Below are 23,608 nucleotides of genomic sequence, written 5' to 3'. Positions count from 1 at the left end.
ATGGATGATTAGCATTTCAATATCCAAAATCAAATCACGTATACTGGACAAATTATTAGGATCACTTTCACAATGGAGACTCCTCTCATGCAGTTCCATTATATCATCTTTAAAAGCATCAGTACCGGAAAAACAAATCTAAAAGCTAAGGAATTGTAAACATGTTATATTTTTTGAAGAATTGAGGTTCCAGCCTTTTCTCATGCAGCCAGCACCTCTTCCCTCCCCAGCACAAACACAAGTAATGATGATATAATATAATTAGCACGTTTCTTTCCTACTAAAGAAAGGTGGAGTTAATTAAGGGTCACTAAGAATCAAGGGAATAAAACAAAAAAAAATAATGGGACAAGCTCACAAGAATCTGAGACACAAATACTATGAAGAATCATTGACCATCTAGATCACATTTGATGTCTTCAAACTCACATTTGGTTTTCTGTAACCACATATCTAATTCTGATGGATGTCGGTACTGCAGGTTGTCTCCTTTGAGAGAGAAAGAGAGATAGACATGATAGGCATTTGGAGATTAAAGAGCCAAAATTTCACTAATTATGATTAGTGAATTTCAGTTATGGTTCAGTCCACTAATTCAAGATCAATTTCAAGATTCTTCACTAAGTATATGCTTAGGTGTCATGAAGCATGTAAAGCATAAAGAACATGCACAAAGTGTGACTTTATGATAATAATGGGGTGTAATAAGTAAATGTTCACCTCCCCCTCTAAAATTTAATTGGATGACTTCTATCAATTCAATTAAATTTATTTTTCAACACACACACATCAAATATTCACTCAGTACATGTGAAATTACAAAACTAACTCTAATACAAAAACTAGTCTAGGTACTATAAAATACACGGGTTAAAAAATCCTATATTTTTAAGGTATTCTACCTATATTATAGAGCTCTAAATATAAGGACCAAATATAATGACATCCTAATCTAATATGTATAAAGATAATTGGATCCAACCTTGACCTATGGGCTCAAAAATCTATCTTAATATTCATGAGAACCCTAGGGCCTTCTTCAACAGCTCTAGCTCAATCCTCTTGGAGCCTCTTACTCATGACTCTAATGACTGATTCCTTCCTAGAAAGAATTGCATCATTCCCTCCTCTTTGAAGAGGATTTGACCTCAAATTTTTTAGTTCCTTCTTCTCCTCCTCAATATCAACTCCACCTACAAAAGGAATTAAATCAAAAATGTTAAAAGTGGTGCTAACTCTATACTCTTCTGGGAGGTCCAACTTATAGGCATTGTTATTGATCCTCTCCAAAACCTGAAAAGGTCCATCCCATTTAGGGCTAAGCTTGAATTTCCTTTTAGTAAGAAATCTATTCTTCTTAAGATGGAGTCAAACCCAGTCACCCTCATTAAGAACTAGCTCTTTTCTTCCTCTATTGCCTTTAATTGAATACACATTTGTTTGATTTTCTATTTGATTCTTAACTCTCTCAATTCTTCTTCTCCATTTCACTGTCATTAAAATTCAAGAAACAAATGACTTCATTAATGAAAAAAATCCAAGGCCTACAAACTCCACATGGAGTTACATCAGGTGTCATAGGATTAAGAACCAAAAGCAAATATCTAGTAAGGTAAGCTTCAAAAACTGGAAGTATACATTAACTTAAATATCTTTTTGAATTATTTGAATCAATTTATTTGTCATATGCTACTATTAGATTCAATGAATGGGACGTGGATGCTATAATTGACACACAAATCAGAATCATTTAAATACAATCGCTTTGTTTCCATCAACATTTCCTTTTTACATTAAAACTTTGAATGAATTTGCTGAAATCTGAAGCCAGTGCATAAAGAAGGGCCATAATTCTTTGCTTCTGGCAGTGCATCCTCCACGCAACAAGAACTGCCATGCATAAGCGACCAAGCAGGTAATACATGGGCTACCTAGCTTGTTCCCTCCCTCCTAACTAGTAAGTCCTAACAAGCAAACAATTTAAGTGTCTAAGCAGAGAGGACAAATTTTAACTTTTGGAAATTAAGATACCAAGACATGTATGTGATGTGGTTAATCAGGTGAACACATTCCAAATCTAAGCTACCTCCACAAATGACATCCAAGACGCACACTCCCCTCAACATTTACACAAGTTACAACTCAACAAGGTTTAGGCTAACACTCATAATCTATTTCTAGATTAATAGTGCATGATTGGAGACAAAATTTTGAATGATAACTAAACTTTTGCAGCACACCTCACGTATAGTGGAGAAGCAATTGCCCTTAATTTCCGAATGGATAATGAAGAAAGACAATACTGACAGTAGTAAAAAAACAAGTTTTATTCTAACCAAAATGTCTAATAAATAAATCAAATTACCCTACTTCCATAGTAATGAAGCATGTAATTTATTTGTCTAAACACAAAGAAGAAGCCCCAAATCAGTAATGAACAAATGAAATGACTTACAGCATTTGCAACAATAAGCCAATGAAAAGCTCGGAATAGTTCATCGTTGTGGGAAGGAATGTAGTCGTGGTTCCAATACGTGATGTCCTGAAACGTTGCTTTGGTGTCCTGATACACCTGGACCGTGAAACTGGGCTTAGAGGGCCAGAACCTCCGAGAAGAAGGAAAGAACAGGGAGAAGGAAGCAGAGTAAGGCAGGCAAGTATATTTTTTATTGTTATTCCTTGCTTGGGTCATTACATGATGATATAGTGCCTACTACTGACATAATTGTAATTTCCTAATGATTAAGGAATATTCTCAATAACAGAAATCCGTTAGAGACGTGCCCTTAGCAGCAAGACAACCAAAATCCTGCAAATCCGCTCTGCCAACTCAGCGCCATCATCTTCAGACATAGCCTTTGAGGTAGGTGGGTCTGCAAATCCTTCTCTTGGCCTTTGCTACTTGCACCCCTATTTCTGCTGTTTTACTCTCTTGTTCTGTTTCCGCGTTTCCTGTCTTTGGTCTGCTATCATGTCCCAAGAGTGAGAGTTTTCGTCGGAGGTAGGAGGCGAACTTTTCTTACACACGACAAAACCTGCAGAGACACAAATACATAGGAACAGAAAACATATATTCACTCACTTGCATATAAATAAGAAGTGTGTGGTGAAAGAGATAGCGAACCAGAGTAACCGTGAGAAAGAGGGAGTGTTGTTCCTTGGAGTAGCCTCTAAAATGCACCTCTTGTAAAGGTAAACCCTCGTCGTCGACGAGAGCTATATGTTTGGTTTTGAAATAGTGGGAAACGGAGGCGGGACCATCAGCAGGGGAGTTGATGAACGCCACCGCTCAGATCCTCAATCCCGTTTCCATCGCGCTTCAGATCCATGGAGGACGTACAAATTTGGAGGCTCTAAACTCAAACGACAAAGTTAATATAATAAACACTCTTTCCTTCCCTCTTCTTTTCCCCGCTCCTATTGTATCCTTTTCCCTCCTAATTTTGTTAGTAGCTCCCAAACAATATATTAATTAATGATACATTGCTTTAACAAAATAAAAGTTACAAAACAAAATATTTAATAAAAAATCATGAAAGTGTGAAATTAAAAACGAATATAAAATTAGAATGCAAATGTTAATAAGAAATCTTTTTATTTGATTTTTGTAACCGGTCAATTTTTATTTTTGAAAATGATATTTATTGTAAAAATAACATGACTACTGAGTCAGTAATTTTTAAATAACTTGAATTTGTTGACATGTGTTTTATTAGCTTTGTGAGCCTTTAACAGAAGTTCATTAAGGACAAGTAATTAAATCAAACATGAAAATACGTGAAATATTAAAATCAGAAAAATAATAATGTAGGTAACAAAATCAAAATCACCTATTTTACAGCTACTAAATAATTATTTAAACCTTTCATCCGTTCCATATCCCTAACTTATTTTGTGTAAAAGATCTGTCATTCCAATATTATTCTCATTTTTGTATCTTTTAAAACCAAAAAACATCAATGAGAATTAAAATTTAAAAACAAATCCAAACCTTACTCTTCAATTATTTGCAAAGATTGTAATTGACATAGTAGGGCTGTCAAATGAATATCAAGGTCGAGTGCATAGAATAAAATCTGATTTTGCACAATTTAAAGACATTTTCTTCTATACAACATACTGACTATGGTATTGCAATATCAACTGTTTTAACTTTTACGTGATCAGGTTAAAAGTTAAAACAGCATAGGAATCAAATAGTTGATAGATACCATGATATCTGGGATACAGATCCCACCAGCATTAACCACCAGGCAATACATTTTAGGCAAAGCGGATGGTAGTAGCATTGATCCAATGTGTAAAGTCAATTATACACATGCTACATATTGTACAATCCCAAAATCCATTTGCATGCAAATGGCTTTAGAAAAGGAATAGAACATTCCGGAATACATAAAAAACACAAATTGTCCGTTAAGAGCTCCACTCCTTCTATCAGTTACAAACTTTCTGAAATTCAAGCCACCAAAAAGTAGAAACCCCGAATGTTATTGTCTTGTCAATATGGCTACTGCTTCCCATTCTAAACTACATATCACATCCTGCAAAGCAGTCAAATAATAAACCATCAGAAAGGAAGTTTCCAGCTTCATCTTTTTTTTTTACTTACTCTTTATTTCCATTTTATTTATTTATTTATTTTATTATTTATAATAAATAAACCATTTTATCTGTTTTTAAATATAAAAAATTAACTGAGCTAAAAAAACCATCAAATCATTTCCTCATAACAGTAATACAAACAATACTAATTGCATCCACTTACCGATGGATTATGTCGATCAATATCAAAGCTATTGATGGCACAAGGTTCAGCCAGCAGCTCAATAGGTTCCTCGCCTATACAATGTAAGAATACAACATCAAATTCAAAGACGCACCAAATCAATCCATCGGTTTGAGAAAATGTTTTATGTAGTTCAATTAAAGGGGTGCTTGGTTTGAGAAAATGTTTTTATGTATTCACTTTTAATTACAAATCTCAGAAAACATAAAACAAAATGAAAATAAAGTGATATTTTAGCAAGTAAAAGTGAAAACGAGTAATGAAAACAGAATATTTTTCCAAAATAAACAGGCCTTAAAATTTTCTTGTTCCACGATAGACATAAATGGAGATTCTACTAGCTTATAAATAGACAATATAAAGTCCTATTCATTAAGAATTGACACCATAACATGTTGCAAAGTGCAATGAACTATATACCTTGCTCAATCACACCGAGAATTCCATCCTCAGAGCAGATCATGGAAGGTAAGATCCGGGTAGATGAAGTATTTGGTTTTATACAACGATCATACTGAACCTCCCAAACCTCACTTTCAGATATTGACTGGACAGCAGTGTTGCCACCAGCACCAGCCCCTGCGCCTGAAAGTATAATCGGTTGTTGCTGCCACCTAAGATCCCAGGCAAAAACAGTACCTAAGGAACCACCAGCCTGAGTATGTAATAATCACAGGAACATCAGCAGCAGCAGCATACAAGAAAAAGCACAAAGCATCATCAAACCACCAGTTTGATTTATTCAAGTCTTACAAAAGAAAATCAATAATCATTCATCCAGTACTGATGTCAAAGCAGTTGTTAATGCATAAGTGAAAAACAGCTAACAGCTCTGGCAATGTCATTAAACTGGCCTAAAATTTTGTTAAATCACAAATTAAGCACATCATAGGAGTAGCCATGTTAGTTGTGCTGGCATTATGCCACATTCATATTTTCAACTAGCAGTCTACTGCTGAACATAAAGAAGAGCAAGCATCAATATCACAAAACACTTCATCAAGTTGCAGCATCAACCATCAAGGTTTTAAAAAAACCAGCTGCAGCCATCAGATATCAGCAACATTGTCAAGCTTTTTTGGGTGCCTGCAACCGCAATTGTCCACAATTTCACACAAACAGAATTTAAAACCTTGTCAACCATTAATGGAGTAAAACTAAAATCTAAACACAATTATGCTCCCAGCTCCTTACAAGAACATTCACAAAGTGGCATGTGTTTGTTATCTTGTTCACAAAATAACTGGATATAGCAAACTTAGATATGACAAGTGAAATATAGGCATCTTACCAGGCAAGTATGCTTTCGCGACGGATGAATATCAATAGAGTGCACAATCCCAGATGTCAATTTTTTATCCCTGCAAACATAATTACACGGCAAACCATCAGGCAGATTTCTAACACAGCATAATAAGTTTCTACTAGTTGATTGGATTACCATCACACACAACATTTTATATTTAGCAGTTTTTGAAGTAATGATAAGCATTATATGACACTCTAAAATAATTACTCACTGCTCTAACATTTTTATTTTTCTTACCAGTTACCCTTAAATTGAGAAACCGGACCTCCCGGTTTCCGTTGGTCCCACCAATGAAGACCGAAGCCGTAGCCACCGGTGGCGAACTCCATCGGAGACGCCCAGCTCACCGCCGTGTAGGAGACCAGGCCGGCGCTATCAAACAACCTCCGGTAGTTCAAATTGGAATCCCCAATACCAACCAAGTTGACCTTCCCATCTTCCCCAACGGTCACGCACTCGACGCCACCGTCCAATAGGTCAACGCAAGAAGCGGGAACGGAATGCAGCGCGCCCTCGGGAATGGAGACCTCGGACTCGAGCGTTGCGACGGAGGAATCGGAGAAGAGGAAGTGGAGAGAACCGGAGGAAGTGGAAGCGACAATGAGGGGCTTCTGGAGGAAGTGCGAGGCCTTGAGGGAGGAAACGCGGGAAGGAGAGGACCACGAAGAGTGTGGTTCCAATGAGAGGGGGTTTGGGTTGAGAGAGTGGATTTCGATGGAGGAAGCATCGGAATCGAAGTCGAAGAGTGCCAAAACTGCGAATCGGTCGAATGCGGATTGTAGGGGAAGCCAGCGAACTGCGTCTACGTATTTGTGTTGGGGGAACCTCTGTATGGCCGTAGCTGCCATTGCCAGGGTTTGATGCGATGGAACTACACAGAAAGGGTTCCAACTTGTTTTTTATGACCTAAATATTCCTCAGCATAAGAGAACTTAATTCCTTCAAATTTATCGAAAATTATCTAATTTCGTGGGACTCCATCTTATTCTGTTTCAATTTTGGGATATAAACTAAGAAATATAATTAATATTTAAGATTACATAGAAATTATTACGTAATTTTTAATAGTATTGATTAATTTTTCTTTTATTTCTTCTTTATAATAAACGGTTAAGGACATAAAATATAATATTGTAAAAATTGGTTGAGATGCACATGGTGGTCCGTCGCTTATAATTTCCCTTGGTAGCATTCATGTATTTTTATGTACCTTGAAGCAAATTACGAGGTTGCCCTTCTCAAACCAATTTAACTTGTTTATTGTTAGGTGTTAGTACTTATGGATAAGAGGAAATGGAAGTGAGTGGAAGGAGCTGTGGCGTTTTGGGCCTCCCTTATTGTGTACCTGTGAGAAAAAATGGAAGGAGGTTTGTGACAACTTTGGCTAAAAGGAATGAGTCTCAAGAGAAGAGTAAGGGACCCTCTTTCACACTGAGGGTTTCCAAGTCAACTATCGCTCGTGGTGCCATTGGACTGTTTGGATTGGGGTTCGTCGATGCCGGGTTAGTAACTTAGCAATAGCATGCTTTGTTTTCTTTTCTTTCTTGTTGAGTTTAAGGAAAGTTTTTTTGGTTCTGGATTCATGGCAATGCACAAACGTTGTTTCAGGTACAGCGGAGACTGGTCGAGGATCGGAGTGATAACACCGCAGACTGAGGATTTGCTTAAGCTTGCAGCTTTTCTCGTGGTTCCCTTGTGTATTTTTCTAATTTTTTTTCTGCCCAGCGAGCAAAATTCTTGAATTCTTCTACTGGAATTTATTGAGTTTGGTTGAATATCTTGTATACTTGGGGTTTAAAACTCAATGGAATACAATAGTCGTTCTAAATCTCAAATCATAGTTGAGATATGTCTACAAGTGAAGTTGTATTTCAGATAGATCCTTCAACGCCAATCCACTAATTTGTTGCTTACTATTAACTGATTTGTTGCTTTTAGGATTAAGCATTCGAAAGTAAACTAACACGAACTAAACATGCTATACGTTTGTAAGGATGTTACTTGAATAATCAATAGGGAAATATTTCCATTACATTTTTAGGAAACAACTACTTTTGTACTTGGACGTTGTAACCTTAGTGTTGGGAATAAAGAAAATTATAAAAGACTTTGGAATTTGTATTCCATCTATTTCGCTAGTCCACCATTAGTTTTCTTTCTTAATATTAACGTTTGTGCTGCTTATGTGACACTGATATCTACACACGTGAGAGCTAATGTCTAATGGTATAATGGTACTTAAAAGTTAAAACTATAGTTTTTTTTTAAAACTTTATTAAGACTTGTAACATCATAACATAGTTACATTCAACTTAGTCCCTAAAATTAATCAATTATTGTGTTTATGCATGTTGCTTGTAAATTGTAAATTATAAATGTACAATACCTTCTACAGATATGAAATTCTAACCATGTTTGTAATTCCTCAAGTCATCATGAAGATAAAAAAAAACTCAATTAAGGCTCATGCAACCTAAATAATATAAAAAATGATTATGTTCACGCAAACTATAAATCTAATCAATTTATTTGAAAATTCATACTAACAAACGCCCTTTGAATTATGCAGCACGCAAAGAGAAAATGTTTTGGTTTAGATAAAGCATGCAACTAACGAAATAAGGCAACCAATAGGCAGTGATTTGTACTTAGCTAGCTAATGAAGATTTCTTTACCAAAGTCTACCAAGTTAAATATTCATTCATACATCAAGTTCACGAACCTGTTCATAATTTGATTTTGGAATGTTGTATCTGGTATGACGAATGAACACACAAAACTAGAACATCAAGGGAAAAGAAACATAGCTATGTTCATGTTAATGTACACTTAAACGCCTGATTCTTTTTACGCTCCCTTTCCAAAGGGAGACAAGATCCTCAAACAGGTTCTACTCTCTCACAAGTGACCATCCGTAGAAACATCTAATATGACTCTCTCTTCGCATGGCCCTTAAATGTTAATATGGTCTTATGATATTTTCTGTGATTACATCTTCTATGAGTTCTATCTGAAGATTCAAATGAATAAGTTGTCAAAAAATAAAAATAAAAAACAGAATTGCTAAAACACGACATTATTGCTACTCTTCGGAGTTGAACAAAAAGTTAAAATTGCACTCTCATCTCTGTCAATTACCTTAGCCATTTCTCACTCCAATCATATCGCAATTCATGCAATAGAAAAACTGACATAATAAAATTCTAATTATTTATCTCTCGAGTTTTAAGACACATAATTATTAGTTGGCTAATGCACACAAGTAGGAGATCCATGTCGGAAATCTAATATGACTAGTATGGCAACACTATGGGCAAGTGCGCCAAGAACGACAAAAACATGAAAAATTTGATGGCTGTGCCCTGTGATATCAAATGCTCCTGGCTTCCATCGTTCTGGTATTCTAGCAACATAAAATCCAGCTCCGGTGGCATATAGAATGGCCATAGCAAGCTCATATCCAAGTGCAACAAGTATATGGGGATGGCCCCAAAACAGGACAACAGCATGAGCTGCAGGAATTATACCTGAAAAGCCCATGGAGAGGAATAAGGAGGCCCTGAGGGGTCGGAACCGAGGTGTAGAAAGTGAAGGTGCAAGTAGAGTAATAATGGCAAGGACTCCAAGCACAGATATTGATGCCAAATAGAATAACCTTGCGTAAGGATTGCAGAAAAAAACATAGTAAATTGGAGCAAAGAAGGAACAGACAATCATAAGAGAAATGCCAGCATAATCTAGACGCCAGAAAAATAGGTTATAGCCTTTGGAGTGGCAGGCCAGAAGATGGGAAAGAGAACTGCAAGCTAAGCATCCCATTCCTCCAGCTAAGAAAACGAACCATGGCCATCGAGGAATTGTTTCTACCCCAGATCCTTTCATCTCACCAAGGATGGAAGAGTCCAGAACGTGTCTAAAATGCAAATCCTGAAAAACAATACATAAAAACAGAACCAACAATTGATAGAATAACAAATTAATACTATGGTTATCTTATGTTTAGGGCACACAGTCCATCACAATAATAATAGCCAAGTAAAGAAGTAAAACCATGATCTAAAATCCCTCAGACCAAGTCCTTCAAGAGGATGAGTAAGCTCACATGATCCTCTATAATGCAATATACTTGTGTTCCAAAATCAGACCGAACTGGCCGGTTGGACTGGAAAATCGGTCAGGTGATCGGTTCAAATAAGACACAAAATTGGCCTGAAGAAAGGTCAATGAACTGAAAAACCGAGAAACCAAATAAAAAAATCGAGAGAAAAAAAAACAATTTATAGCGAGTCAACAAAAAATTCTTAATACAACATCATTTTGATTTATTTTCTTAAAAAACTGAAATCAACCTAAAATATTTATCATTTTTTATTCTAAATGATAACTTCTTTTTTGAAAGTTTCTAAATGATAACTTGTTATTATTAATAAATGTTGATGTGTATTATTGAAACTTTGATTTAAGTATCATAATATATTTGGTTTGAACTTTTGTATGCACTTCAAATGTTAATAACCTATGAAATTATGTTTTATTTTTAGTTTTTATTATTGTAAAATGAATTTATGTTTCTTTAATTATTTTATCTATTACTAACTTTGATCTTATATATAAAAACTAAATACATGATTCATTAAGACGGATAAAAGTAATTAAATTAGTTGATTTTAATTAATATTATCATAAATTTAAATTTTATGATAATACAATTTAAATTTTTTCCAGAAGTCAAACATCATAATTACAATGGTTATTAAAAAAATATTCTAAAAATATTTATAAAATTAATTGGTTTAAGGGGTGATTATATATAATGACCCTACTCATAATTCAAGAAATATTTTTTCAACCAATGAGAATGATTTATATTGTTAATAACTCAATAAATACACCAATGAAAAATGATTGACATCTCATTAATAAACTTCACAATAAACCAAGGGTATTAAAGAAAACTTTTGTGTCAATCTTTCTCCATCACTATGACATGTAATAAAAAAGAGATGCGCACAAAAAATGTTATTTGCAGATTGTTGTATGAATTGTTGTGCATTAACATTTGTTTAAATATATTTGAAAAGTAGTATTTTTTTCTCAGTTATAAGAAACATATAAACACTTTTAAATGTATTAATGGTGTTAATTTTTTTTATACCCTTAATTTATTATGAAGTCTATTAATAAGGTATCACTCATTTGTCATGAAAGTGAATAAATTTAATAAACAATTAACAATATAACTCAATCTCATTGGTTGAAAAACTATTATTTAAATTATGAGTAATACAACCTTTGTTCACTCTTTTCATTAATTCACATCCTTAAAAAAAAGTAGTTAATCACATTAAATTTATAAATTATTCATGCTACTCTTCCAGTAATTAATCTTGGAAGAGATAATAACATAATTAATTAAGAGTATTATTATAGGATAAAAATAATTAATACACTAAACTATTAGAAGAGGATATTATAATAATAAAGTGAAAAGGATCTTATATATAAAGAAAGAGAGAGGTAATATCATTACATCTAACCATCAATTAAACCAATTAAATCTTTAAAGCATTTTTCGAATCAAAATTGAATTTGCGTTAGTATTAATTAAAAATGGTATAATCACTTTCTTTAGTCTTGATAATTTAATCCTGTTTCTTATATATATAATTAGAGGTAGTATTATTTTATTAATATCAGTTCAATTACTATTTGAATCATTGAATCTTAAACTAATATCCTAACTCTTTCAACAACTAGTTTGATTTTAAAAACATGAATATACTGTGCCCAAGCAGATATTAATGAAAATCTAAAAGTAGAAGAGGAGCCCCACTAAAAACATTCGAAAAGAGGGTATGGTTAAACTTCACGAGAGAATGTAAGAAATCTCATAATAAAAGAATTATCAAAAGTTGTATTCAATGTTTGTAAATCTAGACCGATGATAAAGGTATTACTTCAAGGTTTAATGGCCCATCATAATTAAATCAGAGTTGAATCACTAATGATAATTATAAACATATTCATCTTATAATACTAAAAAAAACTAAAAATAATACATAATTTCACAGGCTTCTAACATTTAAAGTGCATATAAAAGTTCAAATTAAATATTAAATATATTATAATACGTAAGTCAAAGATTCAATAAAACACATCAACATTTATATTTAGAATTAAAAAGATGATAAATATTTTAGATTTATTTTCATTATTTTAAGAAGAAAAAAATAAAAATAATGTTATATTAAGCATTTTTTGTTAACCCGCTATATATCGGAATTTTCCTGATTTTTGTACTGATTTACCCGATTTTTTTACCAGTTTTTCAGCTCTTCAGACTAATTTTTATTCAGGTCGGTTTTATGGTTTATTTGAACTGGAAACCACACGATTTCTGTAAAAAAAAAAAGAAAAAAAAAGCGGGTTTGATTATGGTATAATAAGCATCGTAAAAAAAAATGGTATAATGAGAAACGCATAATAACTTTTGCATCCTTTCCTAAATTATATTATTAAAGTTAACATATTTATACATAACAATAACAATTCTGTTACAGTAAAAAAAAAAAAAAAACAATTCAGTTTGTGATAGGATAAACCCTTCACACTTTCTGTGATACACTATTTGCTATGTAAAGTATCCCATGCTTACTGCTTATTTTATTTTAGTTTTTTTAGTCAGAGAAGTAATAATAGACACAAATTAATTAATTTAATTTATATCACTATTGTATTAATTGTATCAAACAATAAATTTGAATTGATTTTGCCATATGCATAATAATCACTACTACTATCACTTTTATTTTTGGCAGTGTAATATCACTATCACTATTATTATGCGAAACAATGAATTTAAAATATGTTTTATAAAACATTACCGGGAAGGCGTCACTGTTAGACCCGTTCATCTCCGCCGCCGTGGTCGACAACCCGAGCGCCGTGGACGATCTGTCGTTCCATCTCACATTCACACAAAATCAGTTCATTCATTCTGTCTCATACCGAGCAACAACACTAGTATACACAAACATCAAAACGACGCGGCGGTCCTGCGTTTAGCATACCTGAGCAAATTCCAGAGCTCCGAGGTGGCGCTCATCGCCGCCAACACAGCGAATATGAGAAATCCTCCTACATGCCTGCAGTCACCAAACGCGAGTAATTATTAATCATTAATCGAGCAAACGAAGCAATCCCACACCAAATGTTTGAAATGAGAGCGTTGGAACTTGGAATTGAATCGTACGTCCAAATGTTTAGGGTTTCGTTGTGCCACGCGAAGATGCTCCACAAGGCTTCCTTCACGGGCCATTCGGAGCGGTAATAGTCCAATATGAACTCGCTGTCCTTTAAGTACTCCGGCAGCTCCTCGAACTTCACCAATTGGCGTTTGAATCGCTTCGATTTCGCAGGGATGTTTTCGCCGCTCCGGCGAAGGTTAATCATCGTTAATCGCGGTTAAAGTGCACCCTCGCCGTCGCCGGCGACTATACGCTCCGTGACAGATCTACTCTCTACTCTTTACCCCCACAAAAGCACCTCCACGCTTCAATTTCTCTACAATATCTTGTCTTGTCTTGCAAATAGTTATAGAACCGCGGTAAATATTGATTGTCACGGTATTCGCGCTTTCTAGAATAAATAAATAATTGTTCACCCAGGCAAAACAGAGACACTGTCTACATTTTTTTTTTAAAACAAAATTAAAGGAAAGAATATTTTGAAACTCAAATAAGAAATGAGTATGAGGATATAACAATTGGTTTAACAGACTTGTTTTATAAACTTTTTAGTACTACTTTCAATTTGATTCTTACGTATACATCAAAGAAATGAAAATAGTCTGTCCATTTTATCAAAAAAGAGGAAAAAAGGTTAAATATAAAAAATATGCATCCTCCGTCACATTATGTTTATCGTGTAAAAGAAAATAAATTATCTCATAATAATTATTCTTATAATTTTTCAATGTATAATTAATCATATTTTTTATTAATATTTCTTATAATATTAATAATAAATATCAAAATTTATAAATAAATTAATAATAATATAAAATTATTATTCTCTTTTATTTATTAATTATTTTTTTATCAAAATAAAAAATATCTAAAATGATTATTATTTTAGAACGAACGGAATAGTAGTTACTTAATACAAAAAGTAAGGGTAAAAGTATCTAATAAGAACAAAATGATATATTTCATTATTATTGTTCTAGATGTATTCATTTATTTATTTTTTACGGAATATATGTATTCATTTATTTTGAGCTCAACAAAATGTATTCATTTATTTTAGAAGCAAATAAAATAGATTTTGATAGAATTTTTAAAATAATCATTTTTTAAAGATAAAATAGAAAAAAAAATAGAGTCTAATAAATTAAGTTAAATTAAAAGCATGATAAATTTGTATCCTATTTAATATTTGGTGCATATTAAGCAATATGTTAAATAGTATATTAATTTAATTTTGTTTAAAAATTAAGACGGATTAGATATTAGATATTATAAATTAAAATATTATTTTTAATCTTGTGAAAAAAAAGTGTTCATATTTATTTTCTAAAATAATGAATTATGAGATAAAAGAGGAAGAAAAATAATCTTTGAATTGTTTTTTCGAACTCCGGCCTACAAAACATACAAGTATGATATTTATTCAATGAGTAAGAATGCAGAAAACTAATGTGCGCCTATAATATTGTAGCCTGTCAACCAAATAAGTTTCGTTGTAACTGTGTATCTGAATGAAGATGACGTGAGTTAACAGATTGATCCTTGAGTTTAGACTCTTAACATTTTAAAATAATGAAGTGTTTTTATATTACGTTAACTAAAATCATGTTTTTTTACAGCTAACTAAAATCATGTTAAAAACTCATAAAAAAATCATGTTTTTTAAAGGATAAAAAATCGTGTTAAAATATAATGTACTCCTATTTGGTTTAGCATTTACTGACATTTGCTTTTGACTTTAAGAAATTGATAGCCTATTTGATTTAGTATTCATCGACATTCAATTTATATCTGTTTCGAAATATTTTGTTGCTTATGCATTACTCCTATCTTAAATAGGAGTGTTTTCCTCTTAAAAAAAATAGAAGTGTTTTGATGTAGAAAGTATTTAAAGGCATATAAGATGTCGAAGCAACTTTAAGTGAAATGATTTTGAATTAAATTTTTTTATATTTGCAATGGCTTAAACAATTTATATAAAATTATATTTTTTCCAATTAAAAAGATATACTATTATCTTTGTTTCTAAACAATAAAAAAATCTAAACACAATTCGCATTACTTTAAAATTAATTTAATCAAAATTAATTTTACAAACACTTAAGTAAACACAACAAAACATCTAATCAAGTGTATTTTTTTATTAATATCTTTAAGATGCTCTGCATTTTTTTTCCTAGTTAAAATTATTGATTCTATATACTGCCAGAAACAAATTGTTTTCACGGCAGTTGGAGATAGTATTTTGATATTATAAATGGAGATATAAGGTTGGGAAGGCTTAAGGGAGGAGGAAAGAGAGAAAGATTGGAGGTTGGAATTTGTAATTTACACTTTTAATAGAATTACTGAACTAATATTCATTGAAAAAAAAATACTCCTACTTTATTACTTGATCCTAATATTAAATAAAAGGTCTTTGTTAATTTGTGTTCTTAAAGCGTTGATTAAGTAATTAAAAAAATATTTATTGTAAAGATTATAAGAAATTTTTAAAAAAAAGTCATAATTAATATAATTATATGTATTTTAATAAAAATCTTTCTTAAATAAAATAGTTAGAAATTAATAACGATATTTTTTACACTACATCTTCCCGAAACAAGTTGACATTTTTTTTCATCAGATGCATGAATCGAGCGAGACTGAGGTTTTCTACTTTGTCGGATCAATGGTATGATATTAATTAGAGTGGAATCTCGCATACGTCAAATCAAAAGCTAATAAATGAACCCGTGCCCAAATAAATACGGGTCCAAGGCTTAATCAGAGGACATATTTAATTCTTATAAATTACTCAATTCGAGCATTTGATCCATAAATTAAGAACTGATTCCTTCACCAATTCAATGGCTCTTTTAATTTTTTAAAAACTTAGTTCTAACCATTTTTGTTGGTACTAAAATGGACTAAAAATTATTTATATAAATAAAATTAATTCAAATGTGAACAATATGTTCTTTATCTCTAATAATCAACCTTTCTCTCCATCTTGTTTTTTCTTTATCTTCAACCAACAAAAAAAAAAAAAACATCATAATTCATATTTTTTTCCTTTCTATTTTTTCTTCTTCCATCCAAACATACCATAAAAGTTGTCATTCATAGTTAGAGTTACGGAGATGAGAGTGGTATCCTATCGTCCGCTAATTTCAGTTGAACTTTTTCCAGATAATTTTGCAGAACCTTTATTTATTTATTTTGGTCAATTTTTAATAGAATAACATTAATAATAATAATAATCAGCCGAAAGGCACCAACATTGTGTAGCAGGCTAGCAGTAGTACCTTTACTCAGATAGATCACGTTGTATTGGGCTTCTTCTTACTAGGTTTGAAGTGCTGACAAGGTTTCTTTTTGAGCTTTACTAATCGTTGTCACTTGTCAGGGCTGTCTGCTTTCTTTGGGCTTTTGTTAATGGTGAACTCAGATTGGTTTTTCTAGTTAATGTTTTCATTACTTAATAATTAGTTTAATAAAAATATGGCATTAAACTGATTGAAGTGTTCCACAAATGAATAACTAATGTGATATTGCACATTAATCAATAGCTAATGTGACATTTCGCTTACGTGTATAGTGGTAGTGAATTACTATCAATGTATCTGTGATTACAAAAAAAAAAAAAAAAAACCTCTGTTACCTAGTTAACTTGGAATAAAATAGAGAAATAATGAAAGATTTAATATCATAATCATGGTGCTGACTTGGTGGGTTGGACGGGTGCGTGGCATGCAGTAGTAAATAAGAGCAATTTGGTTGGCTAGAAATAAGATGATATTCAGAGTTCAACCAATGCAATGTAATGAAATTTTCGAAACTGCAAAGGCTTTACTCTTGGAAATGGCTAAAGGCACGGAAGAAAGTTTCTCTTATTCATTAGTGGACTGGTTGCAGAACCCTGTGGAATGTCGTAGGAAAAGTATCAGGTTATGTATGAACAGAATGAGCAGGGGAGGAATTTCTGGAAGGTTCAGCGTTGGATCCTGTGTAGATGCTAATATGGTTGAAATTTGTTTGGCTATAGCGTGTCTAATGGTGAACTTTTTTGTGAGTATATTACTGTTTGAATATTCTGGTGAACTGTTTTTGTGAGTAAGAACTGGTGTGAATTGTGATAATGTTGGCATATGCTTCGACAGAAATTGGATTTGGAGATCACATGGAAATTGTTATCTGTTAAGTTTATGGACCGTAAGCATTGTTGATGCAACTTTTCTGATATGTTTTGGGTCGTTTACATGTACAGGGCATGTGTAATCTTGCGGGTTTGATATCCCGTGTGGGGTTAGATTTTGTTTTTTTTTTTTTAGTTCAGATTTTATCATGATGTTGGAACTTGGTGTGCAAGCACAACTTGTGCTTAGGGGTGGGCATGTTTTCAAAAATCTAATTCGGATCCATTTACATGGATTGAATTTTAAATCCAGATCCAATTAAATGGATTGAATTTAAATTTCAGATTCATATTTTGTAGGAAAATCAATTTGAATTTTTTTTGGATGAATTTTAAATCCAACTTTAAAATCAAAAATAATTTTTTTAGTTTAAAACTACTTTTAAAATTATTTAAAAAGTATACTATATATTTAAGAAAAAAAACATCCTTAACCAACATTGGACAATATAGTTTATGATGAATTTTGATTAGAGTTATTTTCAGTCCATTTCAGTCCCAAGTTGTATTGTAATTCACTCTTTGTGGTTATAAATATAATTCTCATGGCCTTTAAAAAAAATGCAACAATGAACAAGTGAAATCATTTATAATTTATAATAAATTTTAACGGCTAGTTCATCTAATTTTATCTAGAGGGTTTGCTTTGTAAAGGAATGAAATGTCGAACCAATTTCTTTTTCAATTTTCACTTACCCACCTTTCATTCTCTCATCAGATAGGCATATGTAATCCTATTTCTTATTTATAAATTATAATATTCTTATGTTCATTTAAGTTTTCCGTTCTACGTAGCTGAGACCTTCAAGAAGTATGAATTATAAAGAATCTGCGTGAGAGGAAGCTTTAAAGTTAGCACAAGCATGCAACACAGAAAAATATTTATTTCGTTAATAATAATTGAGGGATGTTTTGGTATAGTTTATTTCTCATAAGTAATTGTTTGTTTTTCAAAATAGTTACATTAAAGATTAACCAATTGTTCATTTTGTTATAACAAAGACGAGAATAAAAAAAATGTAGAAAAAAATGACGCACACTTTTAATATAGTTCAACATCTTTAATCATTCTTAATTCTATCAATACGTCAAAAAGTATAAATTATAAAACATTTGTGTGAGAGACAGATCTACATGAGAAAATAAATATTTCTGTCCTTGTTAATGTAAAAATGATTTTACACTCTTATCAAACATAAATTATCCGTGTCCTAGGTATACTAGTTATTTAGTTAACAGTTTTCTTAGAAAAAAATCTCAAACATTTGAATTTAACAAACCAAATAAGCACTTGAGACTGGTAAATGACTTTTGGCCATTAGGTGCATTTTAGGTGACCCTCAGTGAGTGGCAGTGTTTGAAAATGAGCAATGGTTTGCTTACCAAATTTCTACTAAACACCGAAGCATGACTAATTAATGCATTTAGTTTTTGAGTGCTAAAGTGCATGTGTCGTTTTACCCATTAACAATACAGTGTGCATGGCAGTCCATGTACATCTCCATCCACTATAAGAAACAAATAGTTACTGCAAACATGATCTAATTCTTAGGCCCCACTAACAGTAAAGATTGTACAGAGCACGCAAATTCAGAAATGGTGGAAAAGCGGGGCACCCCTTAACCCAAAAACTGCATAACCCTTTTAATCGTCCACATGGGGTAGTTACACCTACATGGGTAACATGCTGGAACTGCTCTGCGTTAAATTACTTGTCTAAGGAGACAACATTAGGTAACTTAGTAAAGTAGTACTATATTACATTTGAATTTCTCTTTAAAAAATATGGAATATATGGTTCAACCACATGTACGTACATGTTGATAATTAGGTGTAACAACGCATTCTACGTATTCTTTAAAATTTTATCCTGCCTAGCTAAGTTATAGATATTCAACCAGCTAATGACTTAAACAAATAATGGTAAATAAATACAAAAGTCAAATTTGATCTTGCAAAAGTTTAGATTATATAGTAACTAGCATGATGATTTTTGTCGAAGTGAGAATTAACTTATTCTTAACCGTTAAATCCCCAACACAATTGTTGAATAAAAATTTATATTGATTAATCATTTAATTTTATGATTAAAGCTTTATAGATTATAAAAATATTAATTTACAATAATATAATATATTTTTGTACAGAATATATTTTTTCTCATTAATTTTTACATATTTTAAAATTATATGCATAGCCTTAGGTTTTTTTTACTACTTATATTTAAAATTTATCGTGTAAAATATTTAAATACACTACACTTTTAATGTGAAAAAAGATGTTTTATGGATTTTAAAAAAAGTTGACAGCTTGCTAGATCCTCAACTTTTTTTTAAAACAAAAGCCCAAAGATGGATAACAATTTTACTTGAGTTAAAGATTAATTCCTGGCGAACATAAAAGTCAAACCTTTAATTATATACTTTAAAAGAATAAAATTATTTATAAATCATGCCAGTTATTTGATAAATCATTTTAAACTTGTTTTTTATACCCCAATTTAAGAAAGAGAGAGAAGGAACCTGATCATACCCCATATATATATATATATATATATATATATATATATATTACCTAATTAAGAAAATAATGTAAACAGAAAATACTTGTTTATGAGTTACAAAACAAAGGATAAACCTATTAAGAGACATCAAAAGTATTGAAAGCTACATCACACAAAGTTGGAGTGAAGACAAGGGAGAAACAATTTAACATAGAGCCGATTTTACAGACGGCCAGAAACAACCATCTTTGAGCCGGCTATCCCCATGGCCCCATGTTTGCCAGCACAATCTATTCTAACCCCATCCTTTAGCCCATTCCTTTATAAACCTCTTCACTTCATTCATTACTATATAATAACTCATACATACATCTAAACTTATTTTGTATGCACCATTAATATCATCACCATCCATCTTTGTTCTTTCTCGTGCATGGTGCAACCTTCTCCATGGCCAAAAAATCACAGCTGCGTACCCAGAAAAACAATGTTACCACCAATGACGATAATAATCTTAACGTAACCAACACTGTGACCACCAAGGTGAAACGAACAAGGAGAAGTGTCCCTAGAGACTCCCCACCTCAACGCAGCTCAATATACCGAGGAGTCACTAGGTTGATCTTAATTTGATTAATTGATTCCTTGTTTATTCAATTTATCATTGCCTCTCTCTGTCTCTCAACTTCTTCAACTCATCATTTTAATTTTAATTATTCCTATAGTTAGCCAATTTCATTAAATGGGTATATATTCACCATATCAGGCACCGATGGACAGGCCGATACGAAGCTCATTTGTGGGACAAACATTGCTGGAATGAATCACAGAACAAAAAAGGGCGACAAGGTTCATGCTCTTTACCGTCGTATCAATAGTTTGCATTAATTTAATTATATATGCAGTTTCAATGTTCGATGAAGTTAGCTAATATTTCTAATTTAATTTCCTTCCATGTGGTATTCTCAATCTTGTGGGGGTTCGTCACATATCATTGGGTTCAGTCTACCTTGGTATGTATATCAGAGTATATATTGATTAAAATTAAAGAGTGGTCATATCCAAGTATATGGTTATTAAGCAAGTTTTGTATTATTCAGGCGCTTATGACAATGAAGAGGCAGCAGCACATGCTTATGATCTAGCAGCACTGAAATACTGGGGTCAAGATACCATTCTTAATTTTCCGGTACATAATTTTATTATTCTAAAGCACTTTTATTTATTAATATATGTTGGTTTTACATATTGTATGTATCGTGCGAGGGAGATTAATTTAGAATGAAAATAAAACACACCAAATTTGTGTTTGAATTGCAGTTATCAAACTACCTGAACGAACTGAAAGAAATGGAGGGTCAATCACGGGAGGAGTATATCGGATCGCTGAGGAGGTAAATTTCTAGCAAAGCTTCTTTTTTGGTAATCAACAAGATTTTCACAAAAAAAATATGCCTTATATAGAGACGTTTTTGTTTAAAATTAAATTGCAGGAAAAGCAGTGGTTTTTCTCGGGGAATTTCTAAATACAGAGGTGTTGCAAGGTATGTATATTTTGCATATGCATATAATATTGATTGCATCTCTGCTAATTGAATAAGCTGATTCACTCTTCGAAATCAACCATACACCCAGTCGTAGACATCGTCGATTCTAGCTAATCAATTTTTCATTACTTTCAATTACCAGGCATCATCATAACGGAAGGTGGGAGGCTCGGATTGGCAAAGTTTTTGGCAATAAATATCTTTACCTCGGAACTTATGGTAAGTTCTCATCTCCTTAAACAGTTTTAAGTTTTAACCAGCAATGAGAAAATGCATTAACATTATTGATTAATATTACACGGAAATGCTTTGAATCTTACATAATGTGCCCTTTGTTATTATTTAGCAATTAATGGCAGCACTGAAGTGCAGAACCTTTGATAATTTTGGATGTTGTTTAATAAAAATTAAAGTTTTATCCTTAATAATTATAATAGCTAGATCTTTAAATTTAAATTTGATTGAAGAATAGCACTAAGAATACTACTTATTTGCAAATAAGTTTTGCTGTTTAATCCTAGTAGTAATAATATACATAAGTGGCACAACTCTAATTAGTAAAAGTGATCAATCCTTCTGGTCCACGTCCATAAACTTAATTTCTTCACTTTCAAACTTAAATGAAAGCACTTTTACAATTATTGTAAACCAAAACCATCCGGAAGTACTTCAATAAATCGCTTCATTCATTACAGTCAATTACGTTATTATTTAATTAGCTTATCCCCACGCCGTGGGTTTGCATGGGTCATGTATGGCAAATTTTATCAGTCGTCGTATTCAATGTGGCAGGGAAAGCCACCAACTCTTAACTGATTTGTTAACTTAACCTTTTCTCTTTACGCACTACATTATAATGCGTCGCTATCATTAATATAAAAACTTATATATATGTTGATCATATGTTATCCATTATAAAAATCTCAAATCGATCATCTTTCTAATTTTCGCAGCTACCCAAGAAGAAGCTGCTACTGCCTATGACCTGGCAGCCATAGAATACCGTGGACTCAATGCTGTCACCAATTTCGATCTCAGCCGTTACATTAAGTGGCTTAAGCCTAACAACAACACCAACAACGTTATCGACGACCAGATTAGTATTAATCTCACTAACATAAACAATAATAATAATTGCACTAACAGCTTCACCCCAAGTCCTGATCAAGAACAAGAAGCTAGCTTCTTCCACAACAAAGATTCACTCAATAATACTATTGTAGAAGAAGTCACGTTGGTGCCACATCAGCCTCGTCCAGCGAGTGCCACGTCAGCATTGGAGCTTCTACTTCAGTCATCAAAGTTCAAGGAAATGATGGAGATGACATCTGTGGCCAATCTTTCATCAACACAGATGGAATCTGAGTTGCCACAGTGCACATTTCCTGATCACATTCAGACGTACTTTGAGTATGAAGATTCCAATAGATATGAGGAAGGAGATGATCTCATGTTCAAGTTCAACGAGTTCAGCTCCATTGTGCCGTTTTACCAATGTGACGAGTTCGAGAGTTGAAGAAGTCAGGTTTATATAATGCATGGAAAAAAGAAACTCTGATATGTTTGTTTATTTGTTTAATTTGTTGATTATGTTAAAGACCATATTCATAAATCTTTAGCTAATTAAGGTTTAAGTTTTTAGAAGAGAGATCATGTCATTCACAACTATTATAATAAGTGGACTTGTTTTCAATTTGTGAACATGAAAGTTTATTCTTTTTATAGCAACGTCGTCATTAATCACATAAAAATGAATATTAATGCGGCTTTGGTGGATTGATCTCACTTTTATGTACATGCACAAGGTAAAATTTACATTATATGCATTACTTATGAAAGGTTTGATTAGTGACACGCCTGTGGCTCGTGCATGCCACAAACAGGCTTGCGTGTATATATCACCTTGTGTGCCCATATATACACGCAATAGACAACTTCTTTGTATATTAACTTTTTATATTGTTTAACGTATTAAATTAAAAATAAACACTGTAAGAATATAGTATTTACTTCTGGTTCGAAGGGCCGATTATTAA

The 23,608-nt window shown here is 32.4% G+C and overlaps 4 protein-coding genes across 4 annotated transcripts; 2 read left to right on the top strand and 2 right to left on the bottom strand.

Moving 5' to 3' along the window:
• Nucleotides 1-4,061: 4,061 nt before the first annotated feature.
• Nucleotides 4,062-7,072, bottom strand: LOC100778776 (nuclear pore complex protein NUP43). The gene is made up of 5 exons (XM_003549482.5): nt 6,336-7,072; nt 6,081-6,150; nt 5,210-5,444; nt 4,769-4,842; nt 4,062-4,544 (listed from the first exon to the last, which is right to left on the bottom strand). Exons 1-5 carry the CDS (start codon nt 6,944-6,946, stop codon nt 4,491-4,493), a joined length of 1,044 nt encoding a protein of 347 aa, XP_003549530.1. The 5' UTR covers nt 6,947-7,072; the 3' UTR covers nt 4,062-4,490.
• Nucleotides 7,073-7,363: 291 nt separating this feature from the next.
• On the top strand, nt 7,364-7,938 carry LOC100778234 (uncharacterized). The gene is made up of 2 exons (XM_003549481.5): nt 7,364-7,600; nt 7,707-7,938. Exons 1-2 carry the CDS (start codon nt 7,392-7,394, stop codon nt 7,837-7,839), a joined length of 342 nt encoding a protein of 113 aa, XP_003549529.1. The 5' UTR covers nt 7,364-7,391; the 3' UTR covers nt 7,840-7,938.
• Nucleotides 7,939-9,286: 1,348 nt separating this feature from the next.
• LOC100777701 (heptahelical transmembrane protein 2) lies at nt 9,287-13,856 on the bottom strand. The gene is made up of 4 exons (XM_003549480.5): nt 13,351-13,856; nt 13,169-13,243; nt 12,983-13,052; nt 9,287-10,025 (listed from the first exon to the last, which is right to left on the bottom strand). Exons 1-4 carry the CDS (start codon nt 13,548-13,550, stop codon nt 9,348-9,350), a joined length of 1,023 nt encoding a protein of 340 aa, XP_003549528.1. The 5' UTR covers nt 13,551-13,856; the 3' UTR covers nt 9,287-9,347.
• Nucleotides 13,857-20,242: 6,386 nt separating this feature from the next.
• Nucleotides 20,243-23,273, top strand: LOC100790871 (AP2-like ethylene-responsive transcription factor At1g16060). Its single transcript, XM_003550628.5, has 8 exons — nt 20,243-20,642; nt 20,792-20,874; nt 21,030-21,038; nt 21,126-21,214; nt 21,346-21,419; nt 21,519-21,569; nt 21,715-21,791; nt 22,526-23,273. Exons 1-8 carry the CDS (start codon nt 20,476-20,478, stop codon nt 23,086-23,088), a joined length of 1,113 nt encoding a protein of 370 aa, XP_003550676.1. The 5' UTR covers nt 20,243-20,475; the 3' UTR covers nt 23,089-23,273.
• The last annotated feature ends 335 nt before the right edge of the window (nt 23,274-23,608 follow it).

The sequence above is a fragment of the Glycine max genome, chromosome 17, assembly GCF_000004515.6.
Source record: "Glycine max cultivar Williams 82 chromosome 17, Glycine_max_v4.0, whole genome shotgun sequence".
In the NCBI taxonomy this organism is placed as follows: Eukaryota; Viridiplantae; Streptophyta; class Magnoliopsida; order Fabales; family Fabaceae; genus Glycine; species Glycine max.
The sequence above is the reverse complement of the archived record's forward strand: the minus strand, read 5'-3'. Positions and strand labels throughout refer to the sequence as shown.